At 45.5% G+C, this 17,359-nt stretch overlaps 1 protein-coding gene across 1 annotated transcript in view; it reads left to right on the top strand.

Annotated features, from left to right (window-relative positions):
* LOC311239495 (supervillin-like) overlaps window positions 1-17,359 on the top strand; it is a gene marked incomplete at its 5' end in the record, with an annotated part of 302,875 nt that overhangs the window by 11,777 nt on the left and 273,739 nt on the right. The window contains 4 exons of the mRNA XM_084327801.1: window positions 6,156-6,250; window positions 6,350-6,407; window positions 6,516-6,664; window positions 7,726-8,653. Coding sequence (XP_084183927.1) covers window positions 6,156-6,250; window positions 6,350-6,407; window positions 6,516-6,664; window positions 7,726-8,653 — 1,230 coding nt within the window. The remainder of the gene's footprint in view (window positions 1-6,155; window positions 6,251-6,349; window positions 6,408-6,515; window positions 6,665-7,725; window positions 8,654-17,359) is intronic.

The raw sequence follows: 17,359 nt of genomic DNA, 5'->3' as shown, positions 1-17,359 counted from the left end.
AAGTTTGCTTGTCTCTACAAACAATCTCTACTTTTCAGTCAATTCATTATTTAAGCATTCTCCTGTTTTCTGTTTGGATTTCCACCGAACTGTTTGGACTCACCTGTCGCACTGTTAGCCTGCAGCTTCCTACCGGTATCTCCAACGGTAGCCAGCTCCCTGCTGTTTTCAAGGATTCGTTTTTCGTCACTGTTCCGCTGCTCCATACTGTGACTACAAGGTTTATTTCCTGGACAACCTGACAACTGGCACAGCGTGGTTAGTCTTCGTTGACTGGGATTGCTGCCTCCTCAGGCTAGCTGTCAGCTAGCCACCCTCCAGTTAGCTGTTGGAAGCTAACATCTCCAGCTAACTCCACTGTCTCCTCTCTGTTGAGTAGCAGCGACAAACGTCTCTACCACTATCACGGATCTTCTATCATGCTGTGGACCATCTCGTTTTGTCTGGCATGTCTTCTCTGGTCATCAAGTCATTGGCGACCGACTGACAACGGATTCAACATTACATCCTTCCCAGCTGGCATGTCTCTGAAATACTCCGCTTCACAACTACTCCAACTCAATAATGTCAGCGCTCCTCCGTGCCTCTCAGTCATCAAAACACTTGGACTCCTGCATCGCCCTCGCTACATCCACCGATCCTCCCGGAGAAAGTTTGTTTACTCCCGGTCTGACTCCAATCACATCCCCGCGCTCTGGTCTCCCCAGCGCATTTCCTCAACAACATTACGTCATCAAAACAACCCACATGTGCGTTCTGTCTGCCTCCGCCCCCTTCCCAAAGCACACCAGTCTGACCAAATCCAACCACATCTCAAATTTGCTCTGTTTAACACCCGATCACTAAATAAAGATAAAGCCCCTCTACTCAATGAATTCATTATTGACAATAACCTGGACTTTCTTTGCTTAACGGAAACATGGCAAAAACCCCTGGATTATTATTTTCTTAATCAGACCACCCCTGACGGCTACTCCTACATGGTCAAACCACGCCTCCACAGGCGTGGAGGTGGAATAGCCACATTCCACAAAAGAAGCATTGACACAAGCAATATTACCATCCCGGCTGCCTCCTCATTTGAACACCTTGCTTTTAAACTGTCTGGTCCCAAACCCCTAGTCACTGCAGTCATTTACCGGCCCCCCAAACCAAACCCAACCTTCCCCTCTGACCTGTCTGAATTCCTGACACAACTCTGTGCTATCTCTCCATCCATCCTTTTAATCGGTGATTTCAACATTCATGTTGATACTTCGGACTCCAAAACCGCCACAGAATTCCTGGACATTTTAAACTTTTTTAATCTCACCCAGCATGTTGATTTTCCCACTCATAAGAAAGGTCACACACTGGATCTGGTCTGCACATCTGGCATCTCCATCAGTAATCTCACCTGCTCCGACCTCACCATCTCTGATCATCTGGCTATCACCATGGACATTCTCATCCCTACTCCTCCAATCAAGCAGATGCGTTCCATAACATTCCGTAATCTCAAATCCATCCACCCCTCCTCTCTCTCCTCCCTACTGACTGACACCATCCCTGATGCCTCCCTCTTACAGCATGGCTCCCCTACAGACCTGGTCAACATCTACAATAACACTCTCTCCTCCTGTCTCAATCAGCTCGCCCCAATCAAAACCAAGTCTGTCTCCTTCACTAACTCCGCCCCCTGGTACACCGATCACCTACACCACCTTAAATCCAAGGGCCGCCAGCTCGAACGGCTATCCAATAAAACCGGTCTCACTGTCCATAAAGAGGCCTACAGACAACATCAACAGCTCTACAAAGACGCCCTCAACTCTGCGCGCTCCTCCCACTACTCCGCTATCATACAGTCTGGCAGCAACAACCCCAGGACTCTGTTTTCCACCATCAACACACTTCTTAAACCCTCTGACACAATCTCCTGTTCCTTCACTGTCAGTAAATGTGTCTCCTATCTGTCACATCTCCAAACAAAAATTGACAAAATCCACACCCAACTAACAATTGCCTCCGCCAACACTATCTCCCCTCCGGATTCAACCCCCTCTCCACCGCCCAACCCACCTTTTACATCCTTCACTGAAATCACTGCATCGGACCTATCCTCCATTCTCTCTACAATGAAAACTTCTACCTGCATCCTGGACCCTATCCCCTCCATCCTAGTCAAGGCATGTCTCCCTGCCCTTTCTCCCCTAATCACCTCCATCGTAAACACCTCTCTGACCACTGGCCTATTTCCCCCCGCCCTCAAAATTGCTTCCGTCACCCCCTTACTAAAAAAACCCGGTCTCAACCCTGAAACCCTTGATAATTTCCGCCCCATTTCCAACCTCCCCTTCCTCTCAAAAATAATTGAGCGAGCCATTGCCTCCCAATTAAAATCCTACCTCGACAACAATAACCTTTATGATACATTTCAATCCGGATTCCGCACCAAACACAGCACCGAAACTGCTCTTCTAAAGGTCACCAACGACATACTCCTCTCTGCCGACTCTGGTTCCCTCTCCATCCTCATTCTCCTAGACCTCAGCGCTGCTTTTGACACCATCAGTCACCCCATCCTCATCACTCGTCTCCAGTCCTCCGTTGGCATCTCCGGAATCCCCCTCACCTTGCTCCAATCATACCTCTCACACAGGCACCAATTCATCTCCATCAACAACTGCAAATCCCCCACTGCCCCCATCACTCATGGTGTCCCCCAAGGCTCAGTACTTGGTCCCCTGCTCTTCATCCTCTACATCCTTCCACTTGGTCTGATTCTCCGCCAACATGGCCTGCGTTTTCACTGTTATGCAGACGACACTCAGCTCTACCTCTCCACCAAGACTATCACTCCAGCCACTCTCTCCACCCTCAGCACCTGCCTCACAGACATCAAAACATGGATGCAAAATAACTTTCTTAAACTAAACTGCAATAAATCAGAAATCATTATTATCGGTCCAAAATCCCTCACCAGCCACACCCAGGATTTCACCCTAAACATTGATGGTACCATTGTCACCCCCTCCACTCACGTCCGTAACCTTGGCATCATCCTGGACCCCACCCTTTCTTTCCTCCGCCATGTGAACCACATAACCAAATCGGCCTTCTACCACCTCCGGAACATTGCCCGTCTCCGCCCCTCCCTATCACTCTCCGCTGCTGAAACACTGGTTCATGCATTCATATCATCACGACTAGATTACTGCAACAGCATCCTCTACGGCTCACCAAACACTATCCTCAATAAACTCCAATATGTCCAAAACTCTGCTGCCCGCATGCTCACCTCCACCCGTCGCTCTGATCACATCACCCCTGTCCTCCACGACCTCCACTGGCTTCCAATCAAATACAGGATACATTTTAAAATACTACTCATCACATTCAAAGCCCTCAACAACCTTGCCCCTCCCTACCTGTCCGACCTCCTCCACCGTCACACGCCCACCCGTCGCCTTAGGTCTGCAGATGCCAACCTCCTAACACCTCCCACGACCAGGCTCCGGACCTGGGGCGACAGGGCCTTCGCTGCTGCTGCCCCCTCCCTCTGGAATGCCCTCCCCAGCCATATCCGTGATGCAAACACCCTGACATCTTTTAAATCAGCCCTCAAAACTCACCTTTTCAATCTTGCTTTTGACCTCTAATTCTGTCGGTGTTATTTTATTTTATTTTTGTCATGTATTATTTTTGTTCTGTTTTTTGTTTTGCCATAGTTTGTCTCTCCTGCCCATGTAAAGCGTCTTTGAGCACCTGGAAAAGCGCTATATAAAATAGATGTATTATTATTATTATTATTATTAATGCCGCCGCGTTCCAACGGCCCCCGAAAAACCGGCGTTCAATTATTACATTTCCCCACGGCTGTTGGTCATTAAAATTTCATAATAATACAACAATAAGCTCTCACGTTTCGTCAGACATTCCTAACCTCTAGCAGTCATTCAAGCATACATATCTGCCACACCTAACCACAGATAAAATTCAACCATCCATTCAGATTTTGATCTCATGCTATTGTTATAGAGCGCCCGCGCGGCCATCTTTAAAGATTCACATCCTATGTTTAAATTTTTCAATAGTTTCCGCGCGTCTATTTTCAATGTGCTCAAGCGCATTATTATACTATAACCGCAAAGGACGTTTACATTGCAAAGTGCATATTGAAATGAATATTGTTACTAGGCGCTTTTTTTTTTCTTTTTTTTTTGTCGTCGCGGGCCTAGACAGTGGAATTGGGCGACCAGGCGAGCATGCCCTCTCAGGATATGTACCGAAAATTTAACCTGTCTTGAACTCGCTTTCTCAGGGCCAGCCAGGCAATCGGATCCCCCTAACCAGCACTAACATGGCCAGATTATGGTAGGATAGCTGCTACGTTTTGGTAAAAAATCCCCGCCCGCAGCAACCCCGGTTCGAATCCGGGTCACGGCACCAATTGAAGTCACAAATGGGTCTATGTTCTGGTTCTGATGAGATCAGAACCGGCTCTCTGCGTTGTGTTATCCCTTAAAAGCCCTATTGTACTTTCAAAAGACCAACTGGTCTTGTTCGACAGCAGCTAAGCAGGAGAAATGAAGGAGAAGGTGTACCAGCATCTGTTTAATTCAAAGTTAAGAGTGTAATTACAATGGTTCTGGTTCAATTAAAATAAAGAACGCTATAATATTGACGGTACCAAAGCACTATGCCGCTCGCCCTCAATATTAGACTAAGAAATCAGATTATAGAGACTAACGAATTATTGAATTGTCTTTGGTCTTTGTTGTCTTGCTGACAACAAAGGATTATGTTCTCGTTCCAAAAGCTTGTTCTCCTTGTTCTCCTCTGGTCGCGCCGTCCTCTGTGTGAAGGTGGGTGTCGTCCTGTGTTGTTCCGTTTCAGAGTCCCCCCACAGTCACAACACCCCCCCTTTTATCAAAAGCCGGGAGTGTCTGCGTGATGTCACCGGAGTGACGTCCAGCAGATGTTTTCCTCCAATCACGGCCTCTCTAAGTTTGAATTTGAAATAGAAGGTTGTCCTCAGTAAGCCAACCATCTCTACTGTGTTTCAGATCAGAGAACTAGATTCCGTCTAAACTAACTTAATACTTTGGTTATTAACCCCAAGATATATATATTCTAATTGAGATTGATTTCATACACACAGAGATATCATTTTTGAATAGTTTCTCTTGATGCTAAATGAGAATCATGGTAGTTTTATCATTAAGCCCCCTTCTATAGTATTCTAAGCATCTTCGTTTAACTTAAATCCATATCTATTTTATACAGTTATTATTCAGCACTTTGTGTTTTCCAATGTAGTTTAAGAAGTGGCTTAATTTCAAACTCTGTGATTCTTATTCATAAACATGGCATTTTTCATATCATTATATTAAGAATTGTTACCACAATATAACAGGAACATTTGCAGTTCATTTTAAGCTAATCTACGTATAGAAACAGACATTTGAAAGTGTACTTGTTTTTACTGGAATGGTGACGCTTTGCTCCTCCCCTACAGCTGTCTCAACATGTAGTAATCAAACCAGTTGACTTGGCTGCCTGTTAGGCCTTGGGGCAGGAGATAACGACTTCATGTGATGAGGCCATGCCATTGTTTTAGCTGCTAGGCCCACATCCTGTATAAGGAAACCTGTTATCTCTTCACATTCCAACAGTTGTATGCAAATCTACTTACTGTTGAGCGCCCAAGTCTCTACAAGCACACACAATCTCTGAGCTAAATCACTATAGGTTAATCAGGTTTAAACTATATTTGAGTGTCAACCTATTAACCACTTATTGTTTAAGACTAAAAGTATAATGCATTCATTTTGCACACAAATCCAGTAGTATTTTCTAATTAAATGACTTATGATTATTTACAAAGTTCCTTAACCTAGGGACAACCATCTGTTCTATTTTATTACAATGTAGCCTCAGGGCCTGGCCCCCTGTGGTTCATGACTGAAAGACATCTTTTATGACCAATCCTTATGCTTACTTAGAACCTTTTCTATTAGAAACATTTTCCAGTACGTTTAGGATTTATGATTTATCAAATATTACTACAGTCACTTTTGGGGGTGCAGGTTAAGAGGTTAGACTGTCCTGACTGGTTTCATAATAATATGTTGTTTGATAGTGTTCAGGTTCTCAGTTTTCATTCTGTTCAGTTTTCAGAGTGACCTCTCATCGGGTGATACTAGGACATCCTTGGTCAAGAGCGCTTCAGATACCGATGCTAACCGTCTGGCAGTCCTACCCAAGGGTGAGCCTATGGATGAAGAATGGATTCCTGAATAACATTTTAACAAATCAATTAACTTATCGCCCCTGTTTATCTAATTGAAATGTTTTTATTACAAAGTTTCAGAATTGAAGAAACATTTTGAGAGTGCCGTCTCAAGCGATTTGGAAATGAACAGGTAATGTTCTGGCTCACTGCATTTGATCCTCTTCATACACCGTGCAAATATTCTACAGCTGTTTGCTTCGTTTTACAGTAGCTAACACCAAGCCTTTGACCTTGGCAGAAAGGAGAGGGTCGCCCGACGTCTGGAGGGCACTGAGAGCGATGTGGCCCCTGCCTTGGTGCCCGGGGGTCTGGTAGCCAACAGGATGCTGGAAGAGGATGCCCCGCGGTACACCCGCGCCTCAGAGCCCTGTGAGCCACGTGTGATGGGTAAGCATGGTGCCCGTGTGGTGGTGAAGCACACCACTGGTCTTCTTTATGTTGCAGTAATGAAGGTTAAGTTGTAAAGTGACCCTGTGGCCAACGTGACCACTTGTTGTGATATGTGGTGGATTTCCAGTGGTGGAAGAAGTACACAGTTCCTTTACTCAAGTAAAAGTAAAAATACCCAAATAAATGAGTACTCTGGTAAAAGTAAAAGTCAAATTCTACTTAAGTAAAAGTAGAGAAGTATTTGCTATTGAATGTACTTAAGTATCTAAACTAAAGTAAAAGTATGCAAGTGGTGTGTGGTCCAGTTATGCTGCTCTGATTAAAGGTTATATTAAAGTGGTATGTGGTCCAGTTATGCTGCTCTGATTAAAGGTTATATTAAAGTGGTATGTGGTCCAGTTATGCTGCTCTGATTACCTCCTCTTGAAGTTGACAGGCTTCAAATGTGAAAGTATATAATCTTCATACATTGTTGCAATTTTTTCTCCAAAGTAACTACTGTAGTAACTGATGGGTTCAGATAAATGTAGTGGAGTAAAAGTATAAAGTTCCCTCAAATGAAAATACTCACATAAAGTGAGTACTTACTTAAGTACAGTACTTGAGTAAAAATACTTAGTTACTTCTCACCACTGTGGATTTCTATGGTTATGTATATTGCCATTATACAAGGTTTTACAAGTTGCAAGAGGTGTAACTATTTGTGAACCATTAACCGGAATAAATCCATATTGGTCTACAGTATATCCTTTGTAAAGGCAAATCTAATCTAGCTAATCTAATTTGATGTGATGTACTTTGTGAGAGCATGATTGAATCATTTTTGGAGGGCATATGGATATGATATGTGATGGAGTGCTTGTTTGTATTATTAACAGATACGTTGCAAGTGTATGGGCATATCCCTTTTTTTTGGTACAGACCCAAAGCATGCAGTTCAAAAGATGAATATAAAGCGTGGCAAGTCAATTCAAGTCAACATTTGCATAGATATAGCACAATATAATATATTCAGATTTGACAAAAATTATTGTTTGTATTCCCCTCATCCCCCACAGTGAGGCGCTACAGTCGAGAGGAGATGGAGGCCCCCCACCTGCAGGTGTCATCTGCAGACAGGACATCCCGGGTCAGAGGCGGAGGGGGCGGCAGGCCAGAGCCAACGTTGGTCCACGTTGAGCCCGTTACGATATCCACCTCGAACACACCCACCTCCGGGCCCACAGACCCCGCCAGCCTCAGCTCCAAGGCCGAGCGCATCGCCCGCTACAAAGCCGAGCGCCGCCGACAGCTCTCGGAGCGCTATGGCATCCTCCTGGACCAGGAGGCGGACGCGGACTATGCGCCGCGCTACCGCTCTCGCCGCGAACCAGGCGGCTCAGACCGACAAGCCCCTGCCCGGAGAAACAGAGACAAACAGGAAGTGGAAGAACCGAGAGGTGAGCACAGGGCGCCCTACAGCTCCGGAGTGGGCAGGGTTTCCATGCAGACTCACCAAGACAACGCCTCTGGCTCTGCTTCGAGCCCCGCTCAGGGACCTCAAGCCCCTCCCCCTACACACGAAAGGCCTGGCAGGTTCCCGGAGCAAGAGAGGACAATAAACATGGAGAATTATCGGCGCGGCGGGGCTAAGGACCGCTCACCTAGTTCTAGAAGCAGCAGGCCGTATCAGGCAGTACCCCCACAGCAACAAGAGCCAAGCCCCAAGGAGCCCGGCTCCCCCTCCAGCCGGGACTACAGCAGGGCAGCGGTGTCGAGCGCCCCCTCCATCAGGGACTCCTCCATCAGGGACTCCTCCAGCAGGGACTCCACCAGCAGGGACTCCTCCAGCAGGGACTCCTCCAGCAGGGACTCCTCCAGCAGGGCCGCGGTCCCGAGCTCCCCCCGCACGGCCCGACGTAACTCCCTGCCCTCAACACGCTACGGCATCTCGCCCGGGGACCTGTTCATCGAGCAGCAGGCCCAGAGCATCCTCAACAGACAGGGGTGAGTTTAGATGTGGATTGCTTTGCGTTGTGTAGATCATTTTTGGCCACGTTGTTAGCTGGCTTTCTAACAACACATTTATTTAGTTATTCACTAATGTCAAGCGAGCTGGTGCTCAATTTAATATCCCTGCTTCTGAGAAAAGTGCCTTCAAAGTGCCTTCAGACTATGCCACTGGACCATCACTACAATGGTTTAAGTTTGACTTGCTATATAGTATTATTTAAGTACGATAGTGGTACCATGGTGATCCATGACTTGTACCATTGGTAAATGATTTATACAATTGCCAATACTGTTTTCACCATGGTGGTAGAACTGAAAATACCATCCAGTACCATCATGTGTCCTGAACAGACCTTGGTAGGGAGACACCGTAGAACCAATGGAACAGTTGAACCGCTGTGTGACCTACTAAATCTACCACACCTGTGGTACTACTCTGGGCCAGACCTGCTGTCAGCGCATCTCTCTAGGTGCCGTGCACGGCTGCCAATTATGGCATGGGATGGTCGCTTACTAGCCTAATTGGTAAGAGTAGAGGTCTACAAGGCTGTCTCCACCTGGCGTCAAGATCCGATCTGGGTGTCCGATCACAAGTGGACAGCTCTACATTATGTCTGTTTCCACCTGGCATTAGAATGTGTCTCCACATCTCAGAATCAGAAAGGTCTTTATTGCCAACTAGTTTTCACATACAAGGAATTTGATTTGGTTCGAGTGACCACTTGTGGTTGGATCTCGCTTCCCCGTTCAATATGCAAATATAATACCTATGCCGGCATCACTAAAGACGCTTGCAAATTACATGACAATGACATGATGCAGTTGACTAGGCGTTCTTCATTGCGGCCCAGGATGCATTTGTGTACACACTGCTAAAAGAATGTGGCCATAATGTGGGCCAGACCACCTCTGAATGTGGTCTCTGAGCAATTGCATCTCAATGTGTCCTCACTCAGTGCATCTTGGGTATGTTCCCACCTGTACTTACAGCTGTCCAGTTGTGATCAGATCACCCAGACCGGATCTTGATGCCAGGTGGAAACAGGGCCAATCTTCACATGAACCCCCTAATGTAGTGTCTGTTAAACTAAGGAACACGCCAACATTTTGGGAAATTAGCTTACCGTCTTCTCCAGAGAGAGACAAGAAGATAGATACCAGTTTCCTCTCTGTGCATTCAGTAGAAAGCTATCCGGCTGCACGTTAGCCTAGCTTAGCACAATTAATGGAAGCGGACATGACCGGACATTCTGTCTCTCTGGAGAAGACGGTAAGCTAATTTCCCAAAATGTTGGCGTGTTCTTTTAAGCAGTTCTTATTCAGTCTCAGAAGCTTTAAATATGCCTGTGTTAATGAGGTGGCATGGAACTCTCTGAACCCTGGCGTCTAGGGGTGTAACGATGCATCGATTAATCGATTCTAATGTGTTAGATTCGATGCATCGATTTGAATATGTTAGAATCGATTATTTTAATTTTTTTTGTATTGTTTTTATTGACCTATAGTCCATTCATGCTGAGTGAATCAGTTCCCCCAGCCACATTTGTGTATAATCGAAAATGAATCGAATCGAATCGTGGTCAAATTAAGAGATTTCATGATGCATTGAATCGTTGGCTGAAGAATCGTAATCGAATCGAATCGTTGTGAGGTCGAATCGTTACACCCCTACTGGCGTCTCTCTCTGGCCTCAGCAAATATACTGGTCCATGGGGTGCTTGCTAGCTGACCTGCTGCTGCTAACACTGTGCCAGTGGTTCAATCTCTCTAGTCTGTGGGTTCAGACATTAGCCCTGCTCCAGTTTCATACGGGAAGCCGTTCTGGAGAACTCATCACCACACGGAAGGGGCTGAGAGTCCTATGGACAGTTATGGGGGGGGGGGGTTGATTTGGGCTGGATCAGGGTGGCGCAGGGGTGAGGTATCCCCAAATGTAACCACAGTTTGGATCCTTAAATAACAGGTGATGTCACTTTCTATTCCAAACCTGATACCTATTTTCAAGATTGAAGGTGGCAAATATTTCAGTGGATTCAATGGATTCAGTGCATTCAGCTCCAATAGGGAGATGTAGTCTGACGTCGCTTTGGACTGCCCGTGAGGTCCACCGTATAGGGATTTATCATTGGGAAAATGGATTATCGGCTATTCGGAAATTGAAAAGCTTTAAATCTTTTTCACAAAATGAGTTCCCTTCTATCACTAACATTATTATTTAAGCATTTTTGGTTGAAATACAATTCGGCGATTTTCTTTTATGATTAATTACGAATATTTTCATGTTGAGCTATAGATTGTGGATGAATACGCACAGAAAGGTACACCATGCAAATGTTATTGCTTTATTTGTTTTAAACGAGACTGTTGACAGAGTCACTTATGGGGCGACAATAACTTGGTCATGATGACAAGGTTTCTCTCTTTAGCCTTTGGCGTGGTTTATTATCATTGCACCCAACCGTACACGAGACCTTCTCCTTATGAGAGGCGACAGAGGAAGAGACAGAGGGGGAGTTAACATTCCCTTAAATACCCTCTTACCTGGCGCCAGCGTCAATAGCTCCGCCTATAGCGCCCTCTTGTGGAAACAGTTACATGCAATCGTACACATCACATAACTTTAACACTCCCACTTACGGCTGTCTTGTATACTGTACAACTTTTTCCAAAACAATTCTTCAAAGAAAATAATACAGTTCAGAGCATCAAAAAGAATATGGCAGTCAATACTACATAACAGGCAATATTTACACACCAAACATGACCTCTGTAAATCTTCTCAATTTCAGTTTGGAGACAGGCTTTGTCATAGCGTCTGCTACCATGTCGTCTGTCGGACAATAAACAAGTGTCATCCTTTCTTCCCTGATGACTGACCTGATAAAATGATATTTTATATCCACATGTTTACACCTCTGTCGGCACACAGGGTTTCTCGCAATTGCAATGGTTCCCTGGTTGTCTTCATAAACAACAGTTTTCTTATATACATAGGTATCCATTCCTTCGAGCAGTTGTTCTAGATAAATACATTCCTGTATTGTCATAGCTAGAGCCATGTATTCGGCTTCACAAGTTGATAGTGCCACTGTGGGCTGCTTCTTTGTTTTCCACGAAACCAGTGAGCTGTTTGTGTTCAAACTCACACAATACCCTGTGGTACTTCTTCTGTCTGTGGTGTCTGCCGCCCAATCTGCATCACTGTAGGCTTTAAGCCCTAAGCCCTCGCTGCTCTTTCTGAAACAAAGCTGTTTATTTGCTGTACCTTTGAGATAACGAAAAACATGTTTTACTGTAATCCAGTGCTCCTCTGTGGGGTCAGCAAAATGCTGTGACAATTTACTCACTACAAAACATAGGTCAGGGCAAGTACATGTTGTCAAATAAATGAGGCTACCTACAGCTTCTCTGTACATTTTTACATCTGTCAATTTCTGAGCATCCTCTTGGTAGTCTAGTTTTTGATCACATGGTGTTTCCCTTGTCCTACATTCTTGCATGTCAAAACGTTTCAGGATCTTTTCCACATATCTCTTCTGGGATATTTTTACACAACTGGCAGACTGTTCGAAGTCCATGCCTAGAAAATGTTCTAACCCAGTGGTTCTCAACTGGTCTAGCCTCGGGACCCAAAATTTTCCTTAGTCATTAAGTCGCGACCCAAAATTTTGAACCACTATGATTTATGTAAAAAGAAACACAAAAAAGTGCAAAAAAACTTTTCAGTTTTTGAACTTTTTCAGATTTTTGATGTTTCCGAGTTTTCGAATTTTTCAGAGTTTTTGAACTTTTTAGATTTTTCCGAGTTTTCGGATTTTTCGGATTTTTCGGATTTTTCCGAGTTTTCGGGTTTTAGGATTTTTCCGAGTTTTAGAACTTTTTCGGATTTTAGATTTTTCCGCGTTTTCGGATTTTTCCAAGTTTTCGGATTTTTCCGAGTTTTTGAAAGGGGGTGTGGCCTAAGGGGGCGTGGTCTAATGATCGGGGGAGTGGTCAACATCGACCAATGAAAGAGGATATCCCTACCGAGTACAATGGCACAATCCGCAAGTCTCTACGACAAACGGTTCAAGAGATACACTGAGGGGGTGTGGCCTAAGGGGGCGTGGTCTAAGGATCGGGGGAGTGGTCAACATCGACCAATGAAAGGTGGTCAACATCGACCAATGGCACAATCCGCAAGTCTCTACGACAAACGGTTCAAGAGATACACTGAGGGGGTGTGGCCTAAGGGGGCGTGGTCTAAGGATCGGGGGAGTGGTCAACATTGACCAATGCAAGGGGGTGTGGCCTAATGGGGCGTGGTCTAATGATCGGGGGAGTGGTCAACATCGACCAATGAAAGAGGATATCCCTACCGAGTACAATGGCACAATCCGCAAGTCTCTATGACAAACGGTTCAAGAGATACACTGAGGGGGTGTGGCCTAAGGGGGCGTGGTCTAAGGATCGGGGGAGTGGTCAACATCGACCAATGAAAGGTGGTCAACATCGACCAATGGCACAATCCACAAGTCTCTACGACAAACGGTTCAAGAGGTACACTGAGGGGGTGTGGCCTAAGGGGGCGTGGTCTAATGATCGGGGGAGTGGTCAACATCGACCAATGAAAGGTGGTCAACATCGACCAATGAAAAATTAAAGAGGATATCCCTACTGAGTACAATGACACAACCCGCAAGACAGATGGCGCTGTCCAGCAATTCAGTAGTGCAACACAGTGATGGGCAATGATGGGTTAAGTGGATGATGTCATTGGCAGGTCAGCTGAGCCGTGAGCCCTGAGCCTCACAGCTGTTAAGGCTGAACCAATCAGCCATGAGCACAATGACTTGCATATTCTGAATTTTCTTTACATGACTGCATTGTCACGTTGATTAAAAGAAAACTATAAGAGATGAAGCGTTGTGACGCGCACATGAGCACTACAACGAGTAGGCAAAGGGTTGTGTGCGATATTGTGGCATTCGTGCAATATTGTGGCACTCCTTCGGCGATCGGAACAGAAGGCTAAAAAAGAGTGAGAAAAAAGCGATTCCTAGAGTGGATTTGCATGGCGGTCAATGGGGAGGAGAACCTGCAAACAAATGGTCGTCAGTTGAGATATAAATGTCCAATTCCATTTATTTTTCTTTTGTGAGCGGGCTGACAGCCGTGTCATCGTTTTGATGTGTTTGTTTTATTTCTACGTCCAAAATTGAGATCACACTCGCAATTCACCCAAGGTAGGGGAAAAAAGATTATTTCAGCTGCTACACTCTAAATTGCAATGCATTTCCAATGGGACCGAAATTTTACCGTTTAAAGTCGATTCGTAGCCAGACGGTGCAGTGAAACTTTACGAGTTCGAAGACCGCTGTTGCCATAGGCAAGCCGCTCGTTTTGATACCTTTCACGTGTATGGGGCGCGAACGCTCTGGCACGAGTGGTGTTTGGAAAATTCTGTGGATCTCGCACTCTAAATTGCAATGCATTTCCGAAATTTTACCGTTTAAAGTCGATTCGTAGCCAGACGGTGCGGTGAAACTTTACGAGTTCGAAGACCGCTGTTGCCATAGGCAAGCCGCTCGTTTTGATACCTTTCACGTGTATGGGGCGCAAAACGCTCTGGCACGAGTGGTGTTTGGAAAATTCGGTGGATCTCGCACTCTAAATTGCAATGCATTTCCGAAATTTTACCGTTTAAAGTCGATTCGTAGCCAGACGGTGCGGTGAAACTTTACGAGTTCGAATACCGCTGTTGCCATAGGCAGGCCGGTCGTTTTGATACCTTTCACGTGTATGGGGCGCGAACGCTCTGGCACGAGTGGTGTTGGCAAAATTGGTGGAATAAAGAATAATAAAAACTAGACAATTCCGCGCGGGGGAAATTGTGAAAGTGTGGGTGACGCCTGTGCACCGCCGGCCAAAGGGGGAGAGGGTCTCTCGCGAGTCTCTATGACAAACGGTTCAAAGGATACAAAAAGGGGGCGTGGCCTAAGGATCGGGGGAGTGGTCAACATATACCATTTGAAGATCGGACTTTTCCGAGTTTTAATTTTTTTTCTGACTTTTCCGAGTTTTTGAACTTTTTCGGATTTTTGATGTTTCCGAGTTTTCGGAATTTTCAGAGTTTTTGCATTTTTCCGGGTTTTCGGGTTTTTGGACTTTTCCGAATTTTTGAACTTTTTCGGATTTTTGATGTTTCCGAGTTTTCGAAATTTTCTGAGTTTTTGGATTTTTCCGAGTTTTCGGGTTTTCGGACTTTTCCGAGTTTTTGAACTTTTTCGAATTTTTGATGTTTCAGAGTTTTCGGAATTTTCAGAGTTTTTGGATTTTTCCGAGTTTTCGGGTTTTCTGACTTTTCCGAGTTTTTGAACTTTTTCGGATTTTTGATGTTTCCGAGTTTTGGGATTTTTCCGAGTTTTGGGATTTTTCCGAGTTTTTGAACTTTTTCGATTTTTCAGAGTTTTGGGATTTTTCGGATTTTTGGGATTTTTCCGAGTTTTTGAACTTTTTCGGATTTTAAATTTTTCCGAGTTTTGGGATTTTTCCGAGTTTTCGGATGTTTCCGATTTTTTGAAAGGGGGTGTGGCCTAATGGGGGGTGGTCTAAGGATCGGGGGAGTGGTCAACATCGACCAATGAAAGGTGGTCAACATCGACCAATGGCACAATCCGCAAGTCTCTACGACAAACGGTTCAAGAGATACACTGAGGGGGTGTGGCCTAAGGGGGCGTGGTCTAAGGATCGGGGGAGTGGTCAACATCGACCAATGAAAGGGGGTCAACATGGACCAATGAAAAATGAAAGAGGATATCCCTACTGAGTACAATGGCACAATCCGCAAGTCTCTACGACAAACGGTTCAAGAGATACACTGAGGGGGTGTGGCCTAAGGGGGCGTGGTCTAAGGATCGGGGGAGTGGTCAACATCGACCAATGAAAGGTGGTCAACATCGACCAATGGCACAATCCGCAAGTCTCTACGACAAACGGTTCAAGAGATACACTGAGGGGGTGTGGCCTAAGGGGGCGTGGTCTAAGGATCGGGGGAGTGGTCAACATCGACCAATGAAAGGTGGTCAACAGGGGGAGTGGTCAATATCGACCAATGAAAGGTGGTCAACATCGACCAATGGCACAATCCGCAAGTCTCTACGACAAACGGTTCAAGAGCTACACTGAGGGGGTGTGGCCTAAGGGGGCGTGGTCTAATGATCGGGGGAGTGGTCAACATCGACCAATGAAAGGTGGTCAACATGGACCAATGAAAAATGAAAGAGGATATCCCTACTGAGTACAATGACACAACCCACAAGACAGAGGGCGCTGTCCAGCAATTCAGTACTGCAACACAGTGATGGGCAATGATGGGTTAAGTGGATGATGTCATTGGCAGGTCAGCTCAGCCATGAGCCCTGAGCCTCACAGCTGTTAAGGCTGAACCAATCAGCCATGAGCACAATGACTTGCATATTCTGAATTTTCTTTACATGACTGCATTGTCACGTTGATTAAAAGAAAACTATAAGAGATGAAGCGCTGTGACTCGCACAGAAGCACTACAATGAGTAGGCGAAGGGTTGTGTGCGATATTGTGGCATTCGTGCGATATTGTGGCACTCCTTCGGCGATCGGAACAGAAGGCTAAAAAATTGTGTGAAAAATGTGATTTCTAGTGTGCGATTGCATGGCGGTCAATGGAGAGGAGAACCTTCAAACAAATGGTCGTCAGTTGAGATAGAAATGTCCAATTCCATTTATTTTTATTTTGTGAGCGGACTGACAACCGTGTCATCGTTTTGATGTGTTTGTTTTATTTCTACGTCCAAAATTGAGATCACACTCGCAATTCACCCAAGGTAGGGGAAAAAAGATTATTTCAGCTGCTACACTCTAAATTGCAATGCATTTCCAATGGGACCGAAATTTTACCGTTTAAAGTCGATTCGTAGCCAGACGGTGAGGTGAAACTTTTACGAGTTCGAAGACCGCTGTTGCCATAGGCAAGCCGCTCGTTTTGATACCTTTCACGTGTATGGTGCGCGAACGCTCTGGCACGAGCGGTGTTTGAAAAATTCGGTGGATCTCGCACTCTAAATTGCAATGCATTTCCGAAATTTTACCGTTTAAAGTCGATTCGTAGCCAGACGGTGCGGTGAAACTTTACGAGTTCGGAGACCGCTGTTGCCATAGGCAAGCCGCTCGTTTTGATACCTTTCACGTGTATGGGGCGCGAACGCTCTGGCACGAGCGGTGTTTGCAAATTCGGTGGATCTCGCACTCTAAATTGCAATGCATTTCCGAAATTTTACCGTTTAAAGTCGATTCGTAGCCAGACGGTGCGGTGACACTTTACGAGTTCGAATACCGCAGTTGCCATAGGCAGGCCGGTCGTTTTGATACCTTTCACGTGTATGGGGCGCGAACGCTCTAGCACGAGTGGTGTTGGCAAAATCGGTGGAATAAAGAAAGAATAAATAAAAAGAGTATAGATATCTATAGTGTGGGTGGCAACCTGGCTTCGCCAGGTCACCCACACTAAAGAGTAACAAGAACAACAGTGTGGGTGGCAACCTGGCTTCGCCAGGTCACCCACACTAAGTGCCATAGGCAAGCCGCTCGTTTTGATACCTTTCACGTGTATGGGGCGCTAACGCTCTGGCACGAGTGGTGTTTGGAAAATTCGGTGGATCTCGCACTCTAAATTGCAATGCA

Source organism: Notolepis coatsorum (assembly GCF_963971535.1).
Source record: "Notolepis coatsorum genome assembly, chromosome: 13".
NCBI lineage: Eukaryota > Metazoa > Chordata > Actinopteri > Aulopiformes > Paralepididae > Notolepis > Notolepis coatsorum.
This window is presented reverse-complemented; position numbering and strand designations above follow the sequence as displayed.